Source organism: Myotis daubentonii, chromosome 16 (assembly GCF_963259705.1).
Source record: "Myotis daubentonii chromosome 16, mMyoDau2.1, whole genome shotgun sequence".
Lineage (NCBI taxonomy): Eukaryota > Metazoa > Chordata > Mammalia > Chiroptera > Vespertilionidae > Myotis > Myotis daubentonii.
The window spans coordinates 35,013,314-35,033,210 of record NC_081855.1 but is presented as its reverse complement, the minus strand read 5'-3'; the positions used below and the strand labels follow the sequence as shown (position 1 = coordinate 35,033,210).

The 19,897-nt window shown below is 38.4% G+C and overlaps 1 protein-coding gene across 6 annotated transcripts in view; it reads left to right on the top strand.

The window, feature by feature from the left end:
* The window catches only part of USP32 (ubiquitin specific peptidase 32), a 125,654-nt gene that overhangs the window by 27,620 nt on the left and 78,137 nt on the right, over window positions 1-19,897 (top strand). For 5 of the 6 annotated variants that reach the window (XM_059669718.1, XM_059669721.1, XM_059669719.1 and 2 more), the window contains exons 2-4: window positions 6,306-6,433; window positions 16,391-16,496; window positions 18,918-19,036. In XM_059669718.1, coding sequence (XP_059525701.1) covers window positions 6,306-6,433; window positions 16,391-16,496; window positions 18,918-19,036 — 353 coding nt within the window. The remainder of the gene's footprint in view (window positions 1-6,305; window positions 6,434-16,390; window positions 16,497-18,917; window positions 19,037-19,897) is intronic. The other variant, XM_059669722.1, reaches the window with a different exon arrangement.

Below are 19,897 nucleotides of genomic sequence, written 5' to 3'. Positions count from 1 at the left end.
TATACATTAGGATCAAAGGAGAAGGTGTGTATAACATGAAATCCATTGGTGATAGCTTAGGGAGGTGGGAGAAAGTAAAGGTGGGGACCTCTGATATTGGATAAAAAGTAAAATGATAGACACATCTTTTATATAGGTGAGTACAGGATAATTAACAGTCAACAATTAACATGGTAACAATAACAATGAGGACTTATGGTCCCCCGCCCTGGTGCAGTGGTTGTGCTCTGAGGGGTGTGGAAAAAAGGGAGTTGCCCTGACTTTCCAGGATAGAGTCAAACCTCCAACTCTCCCATCTGAACAATTCAGTTCTGGACCAAGTTGTTCTCAGAGAAAATGTTTCAGTTGTCAACCAGAACTTCAGCTTTCGATCTGACAAAAAGCATCTCTTAGGCAACAAAGGAGAGAATGTTTTTGTTGGCAACAATTAGCACAATTTTAAAACATAAAGAGGCCATCCAGAGTGCTAATGTTGCTAAGGGTGTGAAAGTGCTCACAAGACATTACCGGCAATTGACTAGGTAGAAAAACTGTTGATTGGATAAGCATAAAGCAGCTGTGATAGCAGTTAGGCCGTGATAGCATTTTGGAGGCAGTGATAATATGAAAAAATCGTTTAAAGTTAGTAGGAAGTGGTTTGATAAATTTAAGAAAAAAAGTGTTTGTTTATAGATTAATCAGTACATTAAACATGTATATAAGAAATCATTTGAGGGTCTGGAACAGATTAATTCAATTTACATGATTTCTAATGTGGGAGGGAGGATGATTCGGTTTTCGAACAAATCACTTCTCCAACAGCCTTTGGAATGCATTAAGTTGAAGAACCGAGGTTCCATTGTATGTTAGCATAGATACAAAAAGACAATAATAAACAGGCTCAGTTAAGATAAAGATTGTCCTTTGTCAGGGAAGATACTGGCCTAGGACATGACTACCCATCATAAACTGCTTTTAGTTACACACACACACACACACACACACACAACCCCACATTTTTATTTCACACCATCCTTTGTGATTATTTTAGGATTCTGCGTTTGTAAGACTGCCTCAGAGGCCTCCCCTGAGCTTTTCAGGTTTCGTATGTGGCCCCTTTTTGTCTGTACCTGTGTGCCTAAAGGAAGAGCAAGAGAGTAAGCTTTTAAGCTCTGGTGTTTCTTATAATCTTAGCCAATCATGACTTCACCCTTATGACCTCATTTAACCTTAATTCCCAGCTTTAAATATAGTCGCACTGGGTGTTAGGGTTTCAACATATGAATTTTGAGAGATGTGTACATTCATTCAATCTATAACATTTTCCCTGTGGCCCTCCAAAATGAATGTCCTCATTGCATCAGAAACACATTCATTCTATCCCAACAGCCCCCAAAATTTTCATTCCAGCATCAACTCTGAAGTCTAAAGTCCATTGTCTATCATCTGAATCCAGATATGGGTAAGACAGGAGATACATTCATCCTGAGACAAAATTCCTCTCTAGCTGTGAACCTGTGAAACCCAGCCAAGTTAATGTGCTTCCAAAATATATTGGTGAGACAGAATAGGATAGTTATTTCAAAAGGGAGAAATCTGAAAGAAGAAAGAGATGACAGGTCCCACGCAAGCCCAGAACTTAGCATATCAAAGTCCATTAGATGTCTCAAAAATAACACTCTTTGGTTCAGTGCACTGCCCTCCAGGCCCACTAAGGAGGCAGTGTACCCCCATGGCTCTGTGGGGGCAGCCATGCCCCCAGGCACTGGGCCATGACCTTGCTCTTGAGGCACTGGGTGGTGGCATCCTGGTTCCCCATCCTCAAACCAAGGAGATCCCACCTTTTGAAACCAGTCCTGCCTCCTGGGCCTGTGGTAGGAGTGGCAGCCCTGCCATCTCTGAATCAGCTTTGCAGTTAAGCTTCCCTTTTTTTGAAGGATATCTCTTGTTTGTGCTAGGTAACTAGCTACCATCTGTAGAATCCTAGAAGTCTTGACCGCCCTTTTTTTTCCTATTTCCTTTAGTCCCAGCTGGAAGTGTTTCTGCTGATATAATACAGTCTTTATTCCTGGCTTCTGCTGAGGTGATTAAGTTGATGGCTCACATCCATACTAATCTTATCAAATAGTTTTTCAGCCACACCTTTAGTGTTCAGAATAAACTTTGTCTTTTTGTAGTATGAATAGGCTGAGCAGTTTCCAAATCTTCAAGTTCTGTGTCTCTTTCCTCTCTCATTTTACTAAAAGTAGTAAGGAGAAAACAATTCTTTGATACTTTGCTTAGAAATATCCTCAGTTAAATATTCAATTTAATCACGCAAAGGTTCAGCCCAGTCCTTAGCCACTTTTTAACAAGGATCTCCTCTTCTCCAGTTTCCAATAACATAGTCCTCATTTCTGTCTGAGATCTCCCCAGAATGGCTTTTGATGGCCATATTTCTACCAATAGGCTTTTCACAGCAATATAGGCCTTTTCTGGCATGCACCTCAAAACTCCAATCTATACCCATTACACAGTCCAAAGCCACATTCACATTTTTAGGTGTTGGTTATAGCAGCAACCATTTCTCAGTACCAAACTTGATATTAGCTTAGGCTGCCACACAAAATACCAAAGCCTGGGTGATTTAAACAACAAAACTTATTTCCTCACAGTTCTGGAAGCTAGCAAGTCTAAGATCAAGATTCTGTCAGAGTTTGGTTTCTGGTGAGAACTTTTGGCTTGAAGATGTTTGCTTTTTTCTGGATTCTTACATGGCCTTTATTTTCTTCTCTGTGCATGTGGAGAGGTAGAGATGGGGGACAGTGCAAGCTCTCTGGTGTTTCTTATATGGACACATGACTGTCAGCCCCACTCATATAACCTCATTTTTTCACAACTCCAAATGCAGCCACACTGGGAGGTAAGGCTTCACCATATGAATTTTGGGAGTGACACATTTAGTCCATATCAGACATGTAAATACAAAATATTCAAATTCTCCTATAGACTTTATCTTCATCAGTGACACAGATTACACCTTAGAACCAAGCAGAAATCTGGAAATCATCATAGATCCTTGTTTCTTTATTGTTCTTTCACAGCTAATTATCGAACCATTCAGTCAACGTTACTATCTCTTAAATCTGCCTTACTTTACCTCTGTTGTTTTTTTAAAAAAAGATTTTTATTGATTTCAGAGAGGAAGGGAAAGGGAGAGAGAGAAGCATCAATTATGAGAGAAGAATCATTGATCAGCTGCCTCCTGTATACTCCCTACTAGGGATTGAGCCTGCAACCCGGGCATGTGCCCTTGGCTGGAATTGAACCCAGAACCCTTCAGTCCGCAGTCTCTATTCACTGAAAAAGCTCTATCCCAGCTAGGGCTTTACCTCCGTTTTTAGTTTAGGCCTTCATCTCTTGTCTTAACTAATGCAGTAGTTGCTCAACCAATCTTTCTGCTGCCTATGTCTTTTCAACATAAAACCATGCATGTAAGTAAGCATAAACCTGATAACACTCAGGAATAGTGTAGTGTCTGTCCATATACTTGTACCTTCTTTCATCAGGATTGTTTCAATAACTTAAATTGAACAGAAAATAACTTAAATAATATACAGGGCTTTATGTTTCTCACACACAGATCTGAAGATAGGATATGCAGAGGTTATATGGCAATTCCATGGTAATCTAAGCTTTTCTGTCTTTTTATTGACTTTAGAGAGAGGGAAGGAGAGAGAAAGGAACATCAATTTGTTGTTCCAATTATTTATGCATCTATTGGTTGATTCTTGTATGTGCTCTGCCTGGGGTTTGAACTCATAACCTTAGTGTATAGGTACAACACTCTAACCAACTGAACTACCGGCCAGGGCTAATTTTTATTCTATTTTCCATCTTGCCCTAATTTTTATTTTTAAAGTTTTCAAAGTTTCACTTGTACAATTAAAACTTTTATGTTCTCCTTGTCTACATATTCACCAAGTGTTAGTCTGTTTATTTTGAATAAATAAAAAAGACTTTATTTTCAGTAAATATGGATTGTGGCAATATTTCAGTGTCTGATATTCTATTTTGAGCATAAACAATAACTTATTCAATTTATACTCTGTTGATGGACATTGTTTCCTTCTCATAAATGCTTTAAAAAGTTTATTGTACGTTTTCTGCCCTGGTCGGTGTGGCTCAGGGGTTAGAGTGTCGGCCCGTGCCCTGAAGGGTCGCAGGTTCAACGCTCCAGTTACAGCTTTGCTCCCCACCCCCTGTTGGGGGTGTGTGGCAGGCAACCAGTTGATGTGTCTCTCTCACATTGATGTTTCTCTCTCTCTGTCTCTCTTTCCCCATCTCCCCCCTATCTTTCTCCCTTCCACTCTCTCTGAAAAAATAATGGGAAAAAATATCCTCAGGTGAGGATTAACAAAAAACAAAAAAGCTTATTGTACATTTTCTTGTTATAAATGAATAACAAAACATTACAAAACAGTTTTTCAAATAATTTGTAACCAACAGTGTATGTGATTATTATTTTATACCTCAGTGATTGATTTACTTGTCTCCTCCACTAGACTGTGAGTATCCTAACTTGTTAATGAAGCCATTAATGAAAATTAGCCATCTTGAAGAAATAGGTATATTCCAGTAGCTAAAGTAATTTCTTCTCTATTACTGTAATTTATGAGATGAGTTTTGTTTTTCATTTTTATGTTCTAACAAGGAAAAAAGTATATTAGTGTATAGGGAATGTTAATATTATGAGTCCAATTTTTAATGAATTAAGCATCTAATTCACACTTTGGCTACTTATTCAAGCAATAGCTCTTATTGTATTATCATTGCTCAACATGTTGTTGAACCCATGACCTTTCCCTCCCTACCACAGACACTTATTGAATGATAGATAATGTATGTGCCAGGCACTCTTCAGTCTTTATCTTGCTGTTCCTTTCTGCTTTACTTGAGACTGTAGACCAGTCCCTTCTTCCTTTTGTTTGGAGACCACACTCCACTCTTGTTTTTCCTGTTGTAACTATTCCTATCAACTTTCTTTAAGTACTTTTTTCCATACACTCTAAGAATTGATCTCTTCCAGTTTCTTCCTATATTTGATGTGTCCTTACCAGAATGTATCATCTTTTCTTGATCACATCCTCATTTTCTTATATTCCCTTTCTACATGATAATGCTATCTTTCAAACTTCTCAATATAGAATCGGAGTATTATTATAGATTGCTTTTACTTTCAAGCAAGGTCCAAGTTCCACTGACTTTTCTTTCTAGATAATCCCCAGATTTAGCGCCTCCTTTTCTTCTTGAAGTAGCAGTCTACTTTTTGCTTCCAGGTTTGTTCAGTTCTCTACATTACTGGTAGAGTGAACTATCTGAATTTTATGTGTGTCCTGTTTTATGTTTGCCTGGAGTTTCTATCTGAATTGTATCTGACTGTATCCCTTCCTAATTATGACAGAACAGAATTTCTATCACTTCGTCAATGATTGTCTCTCTAAACTTATTATTTACTATTCCCTGCCTTGTTTATTTTATTATAGTACTATCAAGTCTCCATAAGTTCTATATGTATAGAAACAAACTGTTATCTCTGCTTGGTATGACCTTGTCCCCTTTGCTTGAATTAATCTTTAAAATATTATGTAATCATCTTTTCTGGCCAGAAGTCTTTCTTTTCTTCTAGCATGGACTAAAAATATCATTTCTGTGTCTCCTTTGTGATCATTGTACTGACTGCATAGCATTAAAGAGTGTTTATTTTTCTGTCTTTGTAGACAGAGATTGATTGTTCTATTCAATGAAAAAAGTCTTCAATGCCTAAAAGGAAGTAATGGCTCAGTAATCATTTTTTGATAGTATCTAAAAATTTTAGGTTGTTAGAATCATCTATTAATAGGTTACATTATCTGTAAATGATGACAGAAATTTAAGCGAAACTTGGGGTTATTTTTCACTTGGATAGGTGCACGCTTAAGGACTACAAACAATATAATTTTTATCTCAAAGGAATGAGTACATTGCTGCTGAAAACATATTAATGCCAGAATCTAATTCCATTTAATTTACCTGCTAATTTGAAATACTTGTTGCCTCTTCCTTGCCCCTGCTTGAAATTTGTGTATATAATCTGTTGTTTGAAAATAGTGGGTCAAGAATTTTCATATTTATTTTCTAGATTAGATTTGTAAATATTAGAATTATGTCTAAATATCTTTGGGTTTGTTTTACTTATCTGGGGAGAGAAGTAATATTTGCCAAATTTTATTAGGAACTGGGTTGAAAAAAATGAAGATTTCTTTTCTCTTCTGGTTTCTTATCCATCTTCTATTTCTGAATTGCAGTTACAGATGTAGAGCTGAAACGACTGAAAGATGCCTTCAAGAGGACCTGTGGACTCTCATATTACATGGGCCAGCACTGCTTTATCAAGGAAGTGCTTGGGGAAGGAGTGCCTCCAAAAGTTGCTGAGGTAATCTCTGTGTTCTAGGTGTTCCTTTGAGATAGTTACCCACCAGCCTGAATTTTTGTGGGGCCTCTTGGTCTTAACAAACTTAAATCCCCCTTTATTTTTCTTGCTGAGTAGGTAAGTTTTAGATGTCAATATGGCTATGTTCTTAGAGGCTAAATGGAAGTACTGCAGAGCTGCAATTCTGCTTCTTTTGTATTTCTGAGCTTTACTAGCCACTGATTATGATCATGAAACCATTTGTATGACTGGTGTCTCATTCTTGTAAACCTCATCACTCTGGCATATTTTTATGTTGGGGTTATGTTTTATAAATTTTGTGTTAAAACCTTTTCATATAAAAAAATTAAATTCTATAAAATTAAAAGTTGTAGATGAAACACTAGCTTTTTAGAACTTGTAAAGGCTTATTTAAATTCTACTGAAGTTTTTAGATAAAGATAAAATGTGCTAAGTTGATAAAAATATTCCCTTTCTAAAAATAATAAGTTTACTATTTTATAGGTAGTCACAGATATGCATATGTCATTCTTTTTTTTTAAAATTTTAATTAAATCTTTATTGTTCAGATTATTACATTGGTTCCTCTTTTTTCCCCACCATAACTCCCCTCCACCCAGTTCCTACCCCACCCTCCGTCCTCACTCCCCACCCACTGTCCTCATCCATAGGTGCACGATTATTGTCCAATCTCTTCCCGCACCCCCTACATCCCTTCCTCTCCCCCCCCGCCCCCAAGAATAGTCAGTCCATTCCCTTTCTATGTCCCTGATTCTATTACAATCACCAGTTCATACTGTTCATCAGATTATTTATTCACTTGGTTTTTAGATTCACTTGTTGATAGATGTGTATTTGTTGTTCATAATTTGTATCTTTACCTTTTTCTTCTTCTTCCTCTTCTTAAAGGATACCTTTCAGCATTTCATATAATACTGGTTTGGTGGTGATGAACTCCTTTAGCTTTTTCTTATCTGTGAAGCTCTTTATCTGGCCTTCACTTCCGAATGATAGCTTTGCTGGATAAAGTAATCTTGGTTGTAGGTTCTTGGTATTCATCACTTTGAATATTTCTTGCCACTCCCTTCTGGCCTGCAAAGTTTCTGTTGAGAAATCAGCTGACATTCGTATGGGTACTCCCTTGTAGGTAACTGATTTTCTTTCTCTTGCTGCTTTTAGGATTCTCTCTTTGTCTTTTGTTCTTGGCATTTTAATTATGATGTGTCTTGGTGTGGTCTTCTTTGGATTCCTTTTGTTTGGGGTTCTCTGCACTTCCTGGACTTGTGATTCTATTTCTTTCACCAGGTAGGGGAAGTTGTCTATTTCTTTCACCAGGTAGGGGAAGTTTTCTGTCATTATTTCTTCAAATAGATTTTCAATATCTTGTTCTCTCTCATCTTCTTGCACCCCTATAATTCGGATGTTGGTACGCCTGAAGCTGTCCCAGAGGCTCCTTACACTATCTTCGTATTTTTGGATTCTTTTTTCATTTTGCTTTTTCGGTTGGGTGTTTTTTGCTTCCTCGTATTTCAAATCTTTGAGTTGATTCTTGTGATCCTCTGGTCTGCTGTTGGGAGTCTGTATAATATTCTTTATTTCAGTCAGTGTATGCTTAATTTCTAGTTGGTTCTTTATCACAACATCGAGGGTTTCACTAGATTTCTTGAAGATCTCACTACATTTATCGGCAGTCTCACCAGTCTTCTTGAAGATCTCACTACATTTATTGGCGGTCTCACCAGTCTTTTCTCGGGCCTTATTAAATTTATCGGCGGCTTCTAGACAGTTCTTTAACACTAGAAAGACTGAAATTTAGTATATACCTATATTGCCCAAAAGCAGTCAAAATGACTGCATTGTGAAAGAATAATATCGGAGCACTCTTCACTTATGTTCCTTAGCTTTTCCAATAACTCACTTCTATTCAACATTTCTTTCATGAATTTAGGGCGCAAAAGAAATAAAATAAACAACTTATTAGAACAAGTATCACTGCATAAAGATTCGAATAACAAGTACTAGTTTAGCTTACTGAGCAACTGCAACTTATCAAGTATCGACAATTTATCATGTACTTGTATGTTATTATGTGACGGTAATCGAAAAAAAATGAAAACTGTTATTTCAATACAGAGCCGAACTGGTCATATAAGAAATTTACTCAGTTCAATAATAAGAGTCATTTGATTATTTAAAATTTCCCAAGCAGTCAAAATGACTGCTTTTGGGCAATATAGGTATAACACATATATATATACCAGAAATGAAGGAGGGGGGAGGTAACTACAATTATTAATAAACGCATTTATATGTTGTACAAAAAGTCACAAAATTCTAAGACATTGTGTCCTTATATACATAATTGTTTTTCTAATTGAAATTAAAAAGCAGTCAAAATGACTTCCATGGGCAATCTAGTGTTAAAGACCTTAAAAGTGTGGTTTTGAACTCTATATCCAGCAGTTTGCTTTCCTCCATTTCTGTCATTTGTGTCCTGTTTCTTTGACTCGGCATTTTTTAAGCTTCGCTGTGTCGATAGAGTGCCTTTCTGTGCTAAGTGTCCCAATTACCTGAGGTAGACACTCTTGGTGCACCCCCTTGTGGGCTTTGTGCACAGTCTTGTTGTAATTAAGCCTTTATTGTTGTAGTTATCACTGGGAGGAATTGACCTCCCGGCCAATTGGCTGTGAGAATCAGCTGTGTCTGCAGTGGGAGAACTTCTGTGCTGGAGACACCCCTCTGGGGCAAGACTTGCTTCAATGGGGCTTTGGTGCTCACTGAGTCTGCCCCCTGAGTATGTCTTTTATGGTTCCACGGAGCTGCAAACTGGATAGTCCCACTCTGACCTCTGGGCTTCCTGGCTCCTGGATCTCTAGGGAGGTGCTAATATAGCCTTTGCCTGAGGCTATCCAGCAAAAGCCTCCCTGCAGGACTTGGGCGGGGCGGGTCCCACGGGAGCAACAGGGCGGGGCTAGCAGTTATGGCTGCTCTCAGTCTTGCCCTCAGAGGCTCTGCTTCTCAGTGTTCCAGTAATCAGTGCAAGCCCTTTGGAGAGAAAGCTGCCCTAGGGTTCTGACCGATGCCAAACAGTCCCGCTTCTCCCGTATGAGTCTGGATCCCTAGAGACTCGCCTGGAACTGGAGCTCAGAGCCTGAGACTCCCTCCCAATTGAAAATGACAACCACGCCCTCAGCCGCCAGCCCGCTCCACATGCACTCCGCACCTTAGTATTTTACTCCCATACTGCACCTCCTCTGAGTCTCAGTATGCTTTTCTCTTTCCTTCTAGTTGTAGAATTTCCACTCAGCCAGCCTTCCTGTGGTTCTGGATGATGTCCATTCCGTCTTTTAGTTGTATTTTTGAAGTGGTTGTTCGAGGCAGCAATCTCCGGTGTTTACCTATGCCGCCATCTTGGTTTCTCCACATATGTCATTCTAAATGTACAAAGAGAATAAGATTAATAAAACAGGGAAAGTTATAATAGGAATTTTTTTTTATTTTTATTGATTTTTTATTTATTTTTATTTTATTGATTTTTTACAGAAAGGAAGGGAGAGAGATAGAGAGTTAGAAACATCAATCAGCTGCCTCCTGCACATCTCCCACTGGGGATGTGCCTGCAACCCAGGTACATGCCCTTGACCGGAATCGAACCTGGGACCTTTCAGTCCACAGGCTGAGGCTCTATCCACTGAGCCAAACCGGTTTCGGCTATTTTTATTGATTTCAGAGAGGAAGGGAGAGAGAGATAGAAATATCAATGATGAGAGAGTATCACCAATTGTCTGCCTCCTACACACCCCCACTGGGGGGGATCGAGCCCACACTCAGGCATATGCCCTTGGCCAGAATTGAACCTGGGACCCTTTAGTCTGCAGGCCAACGCTCTAGCCACTATAGCTAGGGCTATAATAGGAATTTTAAACTTGGTATATTACATAGAACCATAATTCACCATTCCTAATTTAATTAGAGACAGTTTCTATTCTGACCTGACTTGTGTGCTTTTGAATCTTGTGGTTTACATGATATAGAGATTACATTTTTGTGTGTGTATGTTTGTGTTTTGATTTTTTTTTTTTTTGGTGGCAATATATGTTGCATTAATTCTCTTATATGTATTGTGTAAAATTGTGTAGTTCTTGTTCTGTCATTATTTCAGATTTATGACAGTTAGCTTTTTCCTAATATGACTTACTGGGTTCTCTGTTTCAGTATGAATTCACCTATTGCTTCCATATGAATTCGCCTATTTATTGATGTAAGAGAGAGAGAAACGCTGATTTATTGTTCCACTTATTTATGCATTCATTGGTTGCTTCTTACATGTGCCCTGATGGAACATGCAGGGATGGAACCTGCAAGGTTGGCGTTATTGGGATAACCCTCTAACCAACTGAACTACCTGCCTAGGGCTGAAATCTTTCTTGATTACTGGAAATAAGTTTATATAATTTTGCGTTCTTTGTTGTTTACATCTTAGTTTGATATTTTCAATAGTGATTACTCTCCGAAAATTTACTATGTAGATGATATTGTTCTAGTGATGGTATTAAAGATATTTATAACCTCTTTTGTTTTATGATGAGTATTCTATTTGACCTTTTGATTTAATAAACATAAATTTAGCTGTTGACACAGTGTTTGTCACACACTGATACAAATAGTTGAGTTAGGTTTTGATTTTCCCATTTCTTATAGAGGTATATAGTGTTTACGTAATAGTTGAGTAGTATAATGTTTAGGTCAGTTATAAGCTACCAGTGGCTGTAAGTAAAAGCACCAACTGCTTGCCCTGAGCATGCTTGGCTCTTAGTTTGAAAGATAAGGTCAAATTAATCATGGTATTTTACTGTAGTTTGCCTAGGTGAGACAATTTTTGACTGTCATGGAAGTTCTCAGAAATGCCTTGCTTACTAAAACTTTTACATTTGAGAAATAGGAATGATATGCCACTATATCAAATTTTTCTCCATCTGAAAGGACTTCTAAACCTAAGAAAATAAGTCTTTATTTATTTTTAAAATATATTTCTTTATTGATTTCATATAGGAAGGGAGAAGGAGAGAAAGATAGAAACATCAATGACGTGAGAGAATCATTGATTGGTTGCCTCCTGCACACCCCCTACTGGGGATCGAGCCCACAACCCAGGCATGTGCCCTTGGTTGGAATTGAACCTGGGACCCTTCAGTCTGAAGTCTGATGCTCTATCCAAAGCGGCTAGGGCAGGATTATTTTTTATTTTTATTTTTTATTTTTTGCCTTTTTATTTTATTTTATTTTTTTTAATTAAATCTTTATTGTTCAGATTATTACATTTGTTCCTCTTTTTTTTCCCCCCCATAACTCCCCTCCTCCCAGTTCCCACCCCACCCTCCGCCCTCACTCCCCACCCACTGTCCTCATCCATAGGTGCACGATTTTTGTCCAGTCTCTTCCCACATCTCCCACACCCCTTTCCCCCCCAAGAATAGTCAGTCCATTCCCTTTCTATGTCCCTGATTCTATTATAATCAACAGTTCATTCTGTTCATCAGATTATTTATTCACTTGATTCTTAGATTCACTTGTTGATAGAAGCATATTTGTTGTTCATAATTTGTATCTTTACCTTTTTCTTCCTCTTCCTCTTCTTAAAGGATACCTTTCAGCATTTCATATAATCCTGGTTTGGTGGTGATGAACTCCTTTAGCTTTTCCTTATCTGTGAAGCTCTTTATCTGACCTTCAATTCTGACTGATAGCTTTGCTGGATAAAGTAATCTTGGTTGTAGGTTCTTGGTATTCATCACTTTGAATATTTCTTGCCACTCCCTTCTGGCCTGCAAAGTTTCTGTTGAGAAATCAGCTGACAGTCGTATGGGTATTCCCTTGTAGGTAACTGGGTTTCTTTCTCTTGCTGTTTTTAAGATTCTCTCTTTATCTTTTGCTCTTGGCATTTTAATTATGATGTGTCTTGGTGTGGTCCTCTTTGGATTCCTTTTGTTTGGGGTTCTCCGTGCTTCTTGGACCTGTAAGTCCATTTCTTTCACCAGGTGGGGGAAGTTTTCTGTCATTATTTCTTAAAATAGGTTTTCAATATCTTGCTCTCTCTCATCTTCTGGCACCCCTATAATTCTGATGTTGGTACGCTTGAAGCTGTCCCAGAGGCTCCTTACACTATCCTCGCATTTTTGGATTCTTTTTTCATTTTGCTTTTCCAGTTGGATGTTTTTTGCTTCCTCGCATTTCAAATCATTGACTTGATTCTTGCGCTCCTCTTGTCTGCTGTCGGGCGTCTGTATAATATTCGTTATTTCAGTCCGTGTGTGCTTAATTTCTAGTTGGTTCCCCAATATAAGATCGAGGGTCTTATTAGTTTTCGTGTAGAGCTCATTAAGTTTATCGGCAGCTTCTAAACAGTTCTTGAGAGACCTTAAAAGTGTGGTTCTGAACTCTATTTCTTCCATTGACAATTTTGTCCTGTTTCTTTGTCTCCGCATTTTGTTATGCTTCCTTGGTGCACCCCCTAGTGGTCTTTGTTCGCAGTCTTATAGATAAATCTTGATTGTTGTAGCTAATTCCAGGGAGGGTTTGACCTCCAGGCCAAGTGGCTATGAGAATCAGCTATGAGTGTCAGCAGTGAGAGAACTTCTGTCCTCTAGGGAGGTGCTAATCTAGCCTTTGCCTGAGGCTATCCGGCAAATGCCTCTGTGCAGGGCTTGGGCGGGGCGGGTCGCACAGGATCAACAGGGTGGGCCAGAGAGAGCAGTTATGGCGGCTCTCAGTCCTGTCCCCAGGGGCTCTGCCTCTCTGAGTCCCAGCACCCGCTGCAAAGCTCGGAGAGAAAGCTGCACTCGCTCTGACCGAAGCCAGACAGTCCCGCCTCTCCCGTTTGAGTCTGGGTCCCTAAAGACTCGCCCGGATCTGGTGCTCAGAGTCTGCGACTCCCTCCCGATTGAAAACAACAACCGCCGCCCTCCGCCGCCAGCCCGCTCCGCGCACTCTGCACCTCAGAATTTGACTTCACCACTGTGCCTCCTCTGAGTGGCCGTGTGCGTTTCTCTTTCCTCCTAGTTGTAGGACTTCCACTCAGCCAGTGTTCCTGTGGTTCTGGGTGATGTCCCTTCCGTTTTTTGGTTTCACTTTTGAAGTAGTTGTTCAAAGCAGCAAACTCCGGCGTTAACCTATGCCGCCATCTTGGTTCTCCCAGGATTATTTTTTAAATAATCTTTAGGAACCACATTAAGCCCACATGAGCCTATTTATTTGAAAGATAATAGAATGTTTACTTAATATTCTTGAATTCCAAAGAGATACTGCCTGAACTGTTTAATTATCATTAGTCATTAGGTCATTTCAGAGCATCATGCTATAATGGTCAAGGTTGTTATTTTTATCCTCCGATGAATAATTTCAGCTGAACCCAAAACTGGCAATAACATAGTTATCTCTATATATAAAGGACTAAATGACCGACCATCTGACTGGCTGATACATATGACTTGCACTGGCAATTTAAAAGTAAACATTGACTCACGCATGTGTGATACATACAGAGCTCTCACTGGCACCAATTGCACGTGTGCGTTTCGATCTGTCATTGTCGATTGTGAATTTGGTTGACACTTCTATTATAGAGAAAGGGTGAATAGCAATAATAAAATATTTCTTCTAATTAATTTCCTTTCAATGTGCACGAATCCGTGCACCAGGCCACTAGTATATAATAACATAGTTTGCAGATGTTACGAGAGGTACAGTTTGGTTATTTGAAACCAAACTTTCCCTCAGAGATACTATGTCACTGTGATAGACTTTGATTGTTGTTTATTAATATTATATGCTAGTTACTTTATTAGCTGCTTTGCAAGTATATCAGTTAGTACTTTGAACAACCACATGTATCTGGTTTATCTATTAATTGGGATATTAACTTTGAACACATAGATAAATTATATTTCCCTAATGAATTCACAAATTTTTATCTGACAACTTAAGTTATATGACATTTGTCATTATGAAAGTATTGATGTTACTATCATTTGATCAGTGAGGAAAAGATACTGAGGCTTAAGGAAGTTAGGTTACTTGCTCAAGTATTAAAGCTAATGAGCAAGTCCATGTATCCAAATCCATTTTAGCTACTGTTCTATGTTGCTTCCCACTGATGATGATAATAACTAACATTTATGGAGTTATTTGCCAGTTATCTGGAGCTATGATAAACATTTTATGTTATTTATCTCATGTAATTCTCACCACACCATGTGAAGTGTAGATGCTATTCTTATTAATCCTCATTTTCTGGCTTTAGAAATGGGGGTGGAACTAGAAGCCACAGAGGATTTTGGCACAGTATCATGATCCCAAATTTTTGTTGTCTCTACTGGAGCCCCCATAGGAAATCTGATACCTCCCAGAGATGGAATTCAGCAATTTGAATTGAGAAACTGGAACCTTCCCTTATAGGCATTTAAATAACTTCTTTTCCCCTGCTGCTCCCTAACCATAGTTAATATGCATACTGGTTAATCCCATGCTGTTCTCTAGATTGAATTAGATTAGTGAACAGTAGGAGAATACTTTATTCTTGTGTCATTACCATGCAGCATAAAATTCTCTTAACTTATGTAAAAAGGTTATAGCTTTGTTGCCTAAAATTTCCAAGCTCAATTCTGTTCTTCTATATTTATATAAACTAAATTGTTAAGAAACTCTAAATACATTACATTTAATCTTATTACCTTTAGCCAAGTGTGCGTCTTGATGAGTTTGATTCTGTATTGTTACCTATTTTATTAGCCATCCCTCCCAACTTTGTTATTTACAAAATTAATACATATGCCTTCTATATCATAACCCTACTCATTGATTTAAAATGCTTAGGACGAGGTGCTATTTGTAAGTAACAGTCGTACCTTGGCCATAATGTTGTGCTGGTTGGGGGTATGGAACCCTAGGAAGAGACAGGTGGTGTGGCAGTCTCAGAGGTGTATAAAGAGGAAGGAATCAGGGGAAGTTAGGCTGACTCCTGGGCATTTTTAAACAGAACCAAGATTGAAAGCACAGAATATACATGCTAAAATTCTGAGGATTAGGGAGATTAGGTTATCATTGGGTGGAAGTGAGGAAGATTCAACAAAGTAGATGTGATCAAGGCTCTCCAGTGCTACAAGCCGGCCTTTGCATGCTGAATATCTGGAAAAACTAAAGCTGGGTGGTTCTTCAACCCAGCTTTGTTTGTATAAAACATTTAACTTTGTGGTTGAAAGATGGATGTTTTGTATAGGACAGCAGAGACTGAACTAAATAATGTTTTTTTCTGGAGCTGAACACAACTAAGGCCTAGATATTATCTCTAGTCTGACTGAAACTCTGTCTCTAGTCAACAGACCTGAGTCTTTGTTCCTGAGATTATTTGATGCAGACCAGAATGTCATTGTCCCAAGGATTTAATGATTGAGGGAGTGAATGTGCAACGAAGAAGGCACGTGGGTCTGGTTGCTGGATGAGGCCAGTTTGAATCAAAAGGAAAGAAAGAAGAAAAGGTCATATTAAAGAAATGAAGTTTATGCATGGTTACACATTCAGTTAGAGAATGTCAGTCTTTCAAATCAAAATTATGTGTATACATTTTATAGAAGTTGAAGGAAGTTCTGTAATACCACAGAATCCTTATCACATTATTAGGGCTGTTAAAGGACCTTATCTTTCTGGACCTTGCTAAGGAATCCAAAGAAACAGAATAAATATTTACTGTGTGAGCCAGTGGTATATGTATTTGAGAATACATACAGTATATTCTTGGCTCAGTGCGATAACAAGGTGTTAAAGAGGAAGAAGGGGAAGAAACTTAATATAATTTCATTAAAGTTTACCAGGGGCCTTGTTTGGAGATGGAGACAAGATTTGTTTAAGGTGTTATCAGCCTCAGATTCCTCAACATCTAAGATTGGCTTTATCATTTTCTCCTAGGTGATTTACTGTTCTTTTGGTGGAACATCAAAGGGACTACACTTTAATAATTTAATAGTTGGACTTGTTCTTCTTACAAGAGGCAAAGATGAAGAGAAAGCAAAATGTAAGTACTTTTTTTTATCTCAATATGATAATATAGATGGGCACAGAACTATTTTACCTCATTTTTTTTATATTGATTTGAGAGAGAGAGAAATTGCTTTGTTGTTTCATTTACTTATGTATCCACTGGTTATTTCTTGTATGTGCCCTGACCAGGGAGCGAACCCACAAACTTGGGCATATCAGGATTATGCTGTAACCGAGTGAGCTAGCCAGTTAGGGCCTTACCTCAAATTTCTGAGGATAAGCAAAGGATTTAAAATTGATATTTATCTGAAGAAGATAACAAGTGTCCAAAAAGCACTTGAAAAAATGCTCAACAGCCCGGCCAGTGTGGGTCAGTGGTTGAGCACCGACTATGAACCAGGAGGTCATGGTTCCATTCCTGGTCAGGGCACATGCTCTGGTTGTAGGCTCCATCACCAGCTTGGGGCATGCAGGAGGCAGCCAGTCAATGATTCTCTTTCATCATTGATACTGATGTTTCTATCTCTCTCTCCCTCTCCCTTCCTTTCTGAAATCAATAAAAATATATATTTTTAAAAGAAAAATGCTCAACATTATTAGTTTTTAGGGAAATGTAATAAAAAATTACAATGACACAACAAGTCACACCCACGAGAATGGTTAAAATTAAAAAGTAACATAGCCCTGGCCAATATTTTCAGTGGTTAGAGCAGCCGTGGGCAAACTACGGCCCGCGGGCCGGATCCGGCCCGTTTGAAATGAATAAAACTAAAAAAAAAAAAAAGACCGTACCCTTTTATGTAATGATGTTTACTTTGAATTTATATTAGTTCACACAAACACTCCATCCATGCTTTTGTTCCGGCCCTCTGGTCCAGTTTAAGAACCCATTGTGGCCCTCGAGTCAAAAAGTTTGCCCACCCCTGGGTTAGAGCATCGGCCAGAGCATTGAGGGATTGCAGGTTCAATCTCTGGCTCCAGTTGGGGCACATTTGGGAGGCAACCAATCAATATGTCTCTTTCACATTGATGTTTCTCTCTCCCGTCTCCCTTCCTCTGTTTCCACTCTCTCTAAAAATTAAAGGAAAACTATCCTCTGGTGAGGATAACAAAGAAACACACTGAAGAAACATAATAATTAGTGTTAGTGAGGATGTGGGAAAATTGCAATCCTCATACATTGCTTATAGTGTAGCCACTTGAGAAAACAGTTGGGCAGTTCCTCAGACTTTTGTTAAAAATCAAGTTTTTGCCCTGGCCTGTTGTGGCTCGGCTGGGTGTAGTCCTACCGTTGCCGGTTGGATTCCCAGTCAGGGCACGTGCCCAGGTTGCAGGCTTGATTCCTGTTAGGGAGCATATAGGAGGCAGTCGATCAATGTTTTGCTCTCACATCGATGTGCTTTTTTTTCTCTCTCTCAAAAATCAATAAGAACAAAATTTTTAAAATCAAGTTATCATATGATCCAGCAATTCCCCTTCTAGTTACATACCCAAGAAAATTGAAAATGGATAGTTGACCCTGGAACAATGCAGGAATTAGGAGCACCAACTCCTGTACAGTTGAAAATTCAGATATAATTTTTGACCCATTCAAAACTTAGCTATCCCTTGGTATCTAGGAGGAATTGGTTTCAGGACCTCCTGGGAGTACCATAATCTGAAGATGCTCAAGGTGTCCTATATAAATTGGCATAGATCAATGCATACAGTCAGTCTTCTGTATCTGTAGGCTCCCAATTGTGAATTGAAAAACAGTAGAGGTGTTTATTGGGGGGGGGGAAAATCTGTGTATAAGTGGACCCCGATGGTTCAAATCTGTGTGGTTCAAGGGGCAACTGTATTCATTTTTTTAAAAAGTACACAAATGCTCATAGCAGCAGTGGTTGCAGTAATTCATACTCTAATTAACAATGTATAAGAGTTTCTGTTTTTTCCGCATTATTACTAACTCTTTGTATTGTCACACCTAAACATTTTTGCAAATTTGGTATGTTTAAAAGTATATCACATTGCTGGATGGGTTGTTTTTTTTAATCCTCACCCAAGGATATTTTTCCATTGATTTTTAGAGACTGCTACAGGGAGGGGAAAGAGACACAGAGAGAGAAACATTGATGTGAGAGAGACACATCGATTGGTTTACTCCCACAAGTGCCCTGACTAGGGCTGGGGATGCAGCATGCAACAGAGGTACCTGCCCTTGACTGGAATCAAACCCGGGACTCTTCATACTGTGGGCCGACACTCTATCCACTAAGCCAAACTGGTTAGGGCTCACATTTCTGTTTTAATTTGCATTGCTGAGTTGTTTTGAGGAATAAATAAATTTATGTGTTCATAAAGTACTTGGCACTAGTAATCACTGAGTAATTGTTACCTTTCTCTTTCCTCCCTACTTCCACCAAGGGGTATATTTGATCTGTGATAAGATTAATTTATTTTTCCTTTATCCTAGACATTTTTAGTCTTTTTGCAAGTGAATCCGGAAGCTATGTTACACGGGAAGAAATGGAAAGAATGCTCCATGTTGTGGATGGTAAAGTCCCAGATACACTCAGGAAATGTTTCTCAGAGGTATATTTAAAGATTTACATTTTATCCCTACCTATTGACTATGAGTATTAATTCTTAGTTTAGCTATGATGAATAAATACTTATGTGCAGCATATTCTTAACATTTTTTTTATTTAACAGTTGATGTTTTAACCATGTTTTGTGCTCAAAGATCCATAGTACTTATTTCTGCTACATATGTGAATCTGAAACCCAATTCTACTGTAAAGGCAGCTGTCTATAATGAAATACACTCCCATATTCTCACACCAACACACACATTCTCACACTGTGATCCTGCAGGAACCTGGGCATTGCTCGCATTGTAGTGCCAATTGCTTTTCATCATGGTCATATAGGTAAATCACTCATTTGCCTTATCCAGTCTTATATCTCTTTGACCCATCAGGGCCTGTTTTACTATTTATTTTATTACTCAGTTGATTTGCATTGTGAAATGTTTGGGTTTACAAAATTTATCATTTTTTCTCTTTTCATAATTTTTTTATTTTCATTGTATAAAAGTTAAACATTACAAAATGTGTATCTTTCAGAGAAAATTCCCATTTTTCTTTTCCGAGGTCTGCTAATATGGGAAAAGTTCCTAGAGATGGTGGAGTAAAAAAAAACCCTTTTAGAAGTTTCTGAATCTTTCCTGCAGCACTCATGCTGTATGATTTCTTATGGGTGGCTCTTTGACCCCTTTCATTTCACAGAAATGACAATCCTTCACTGCTCTTGGTTTTATTCAGGGAGTTTTTATTCAGTTTAGTTTAGTCACCTTCCTAACTATATAGACATTGGTTGTCAATACTGCAGGTATATATATCTCTTTGGACTCTTTATCTTAAGATTTTCACCACTCTGACTTTGAGCTTCCTC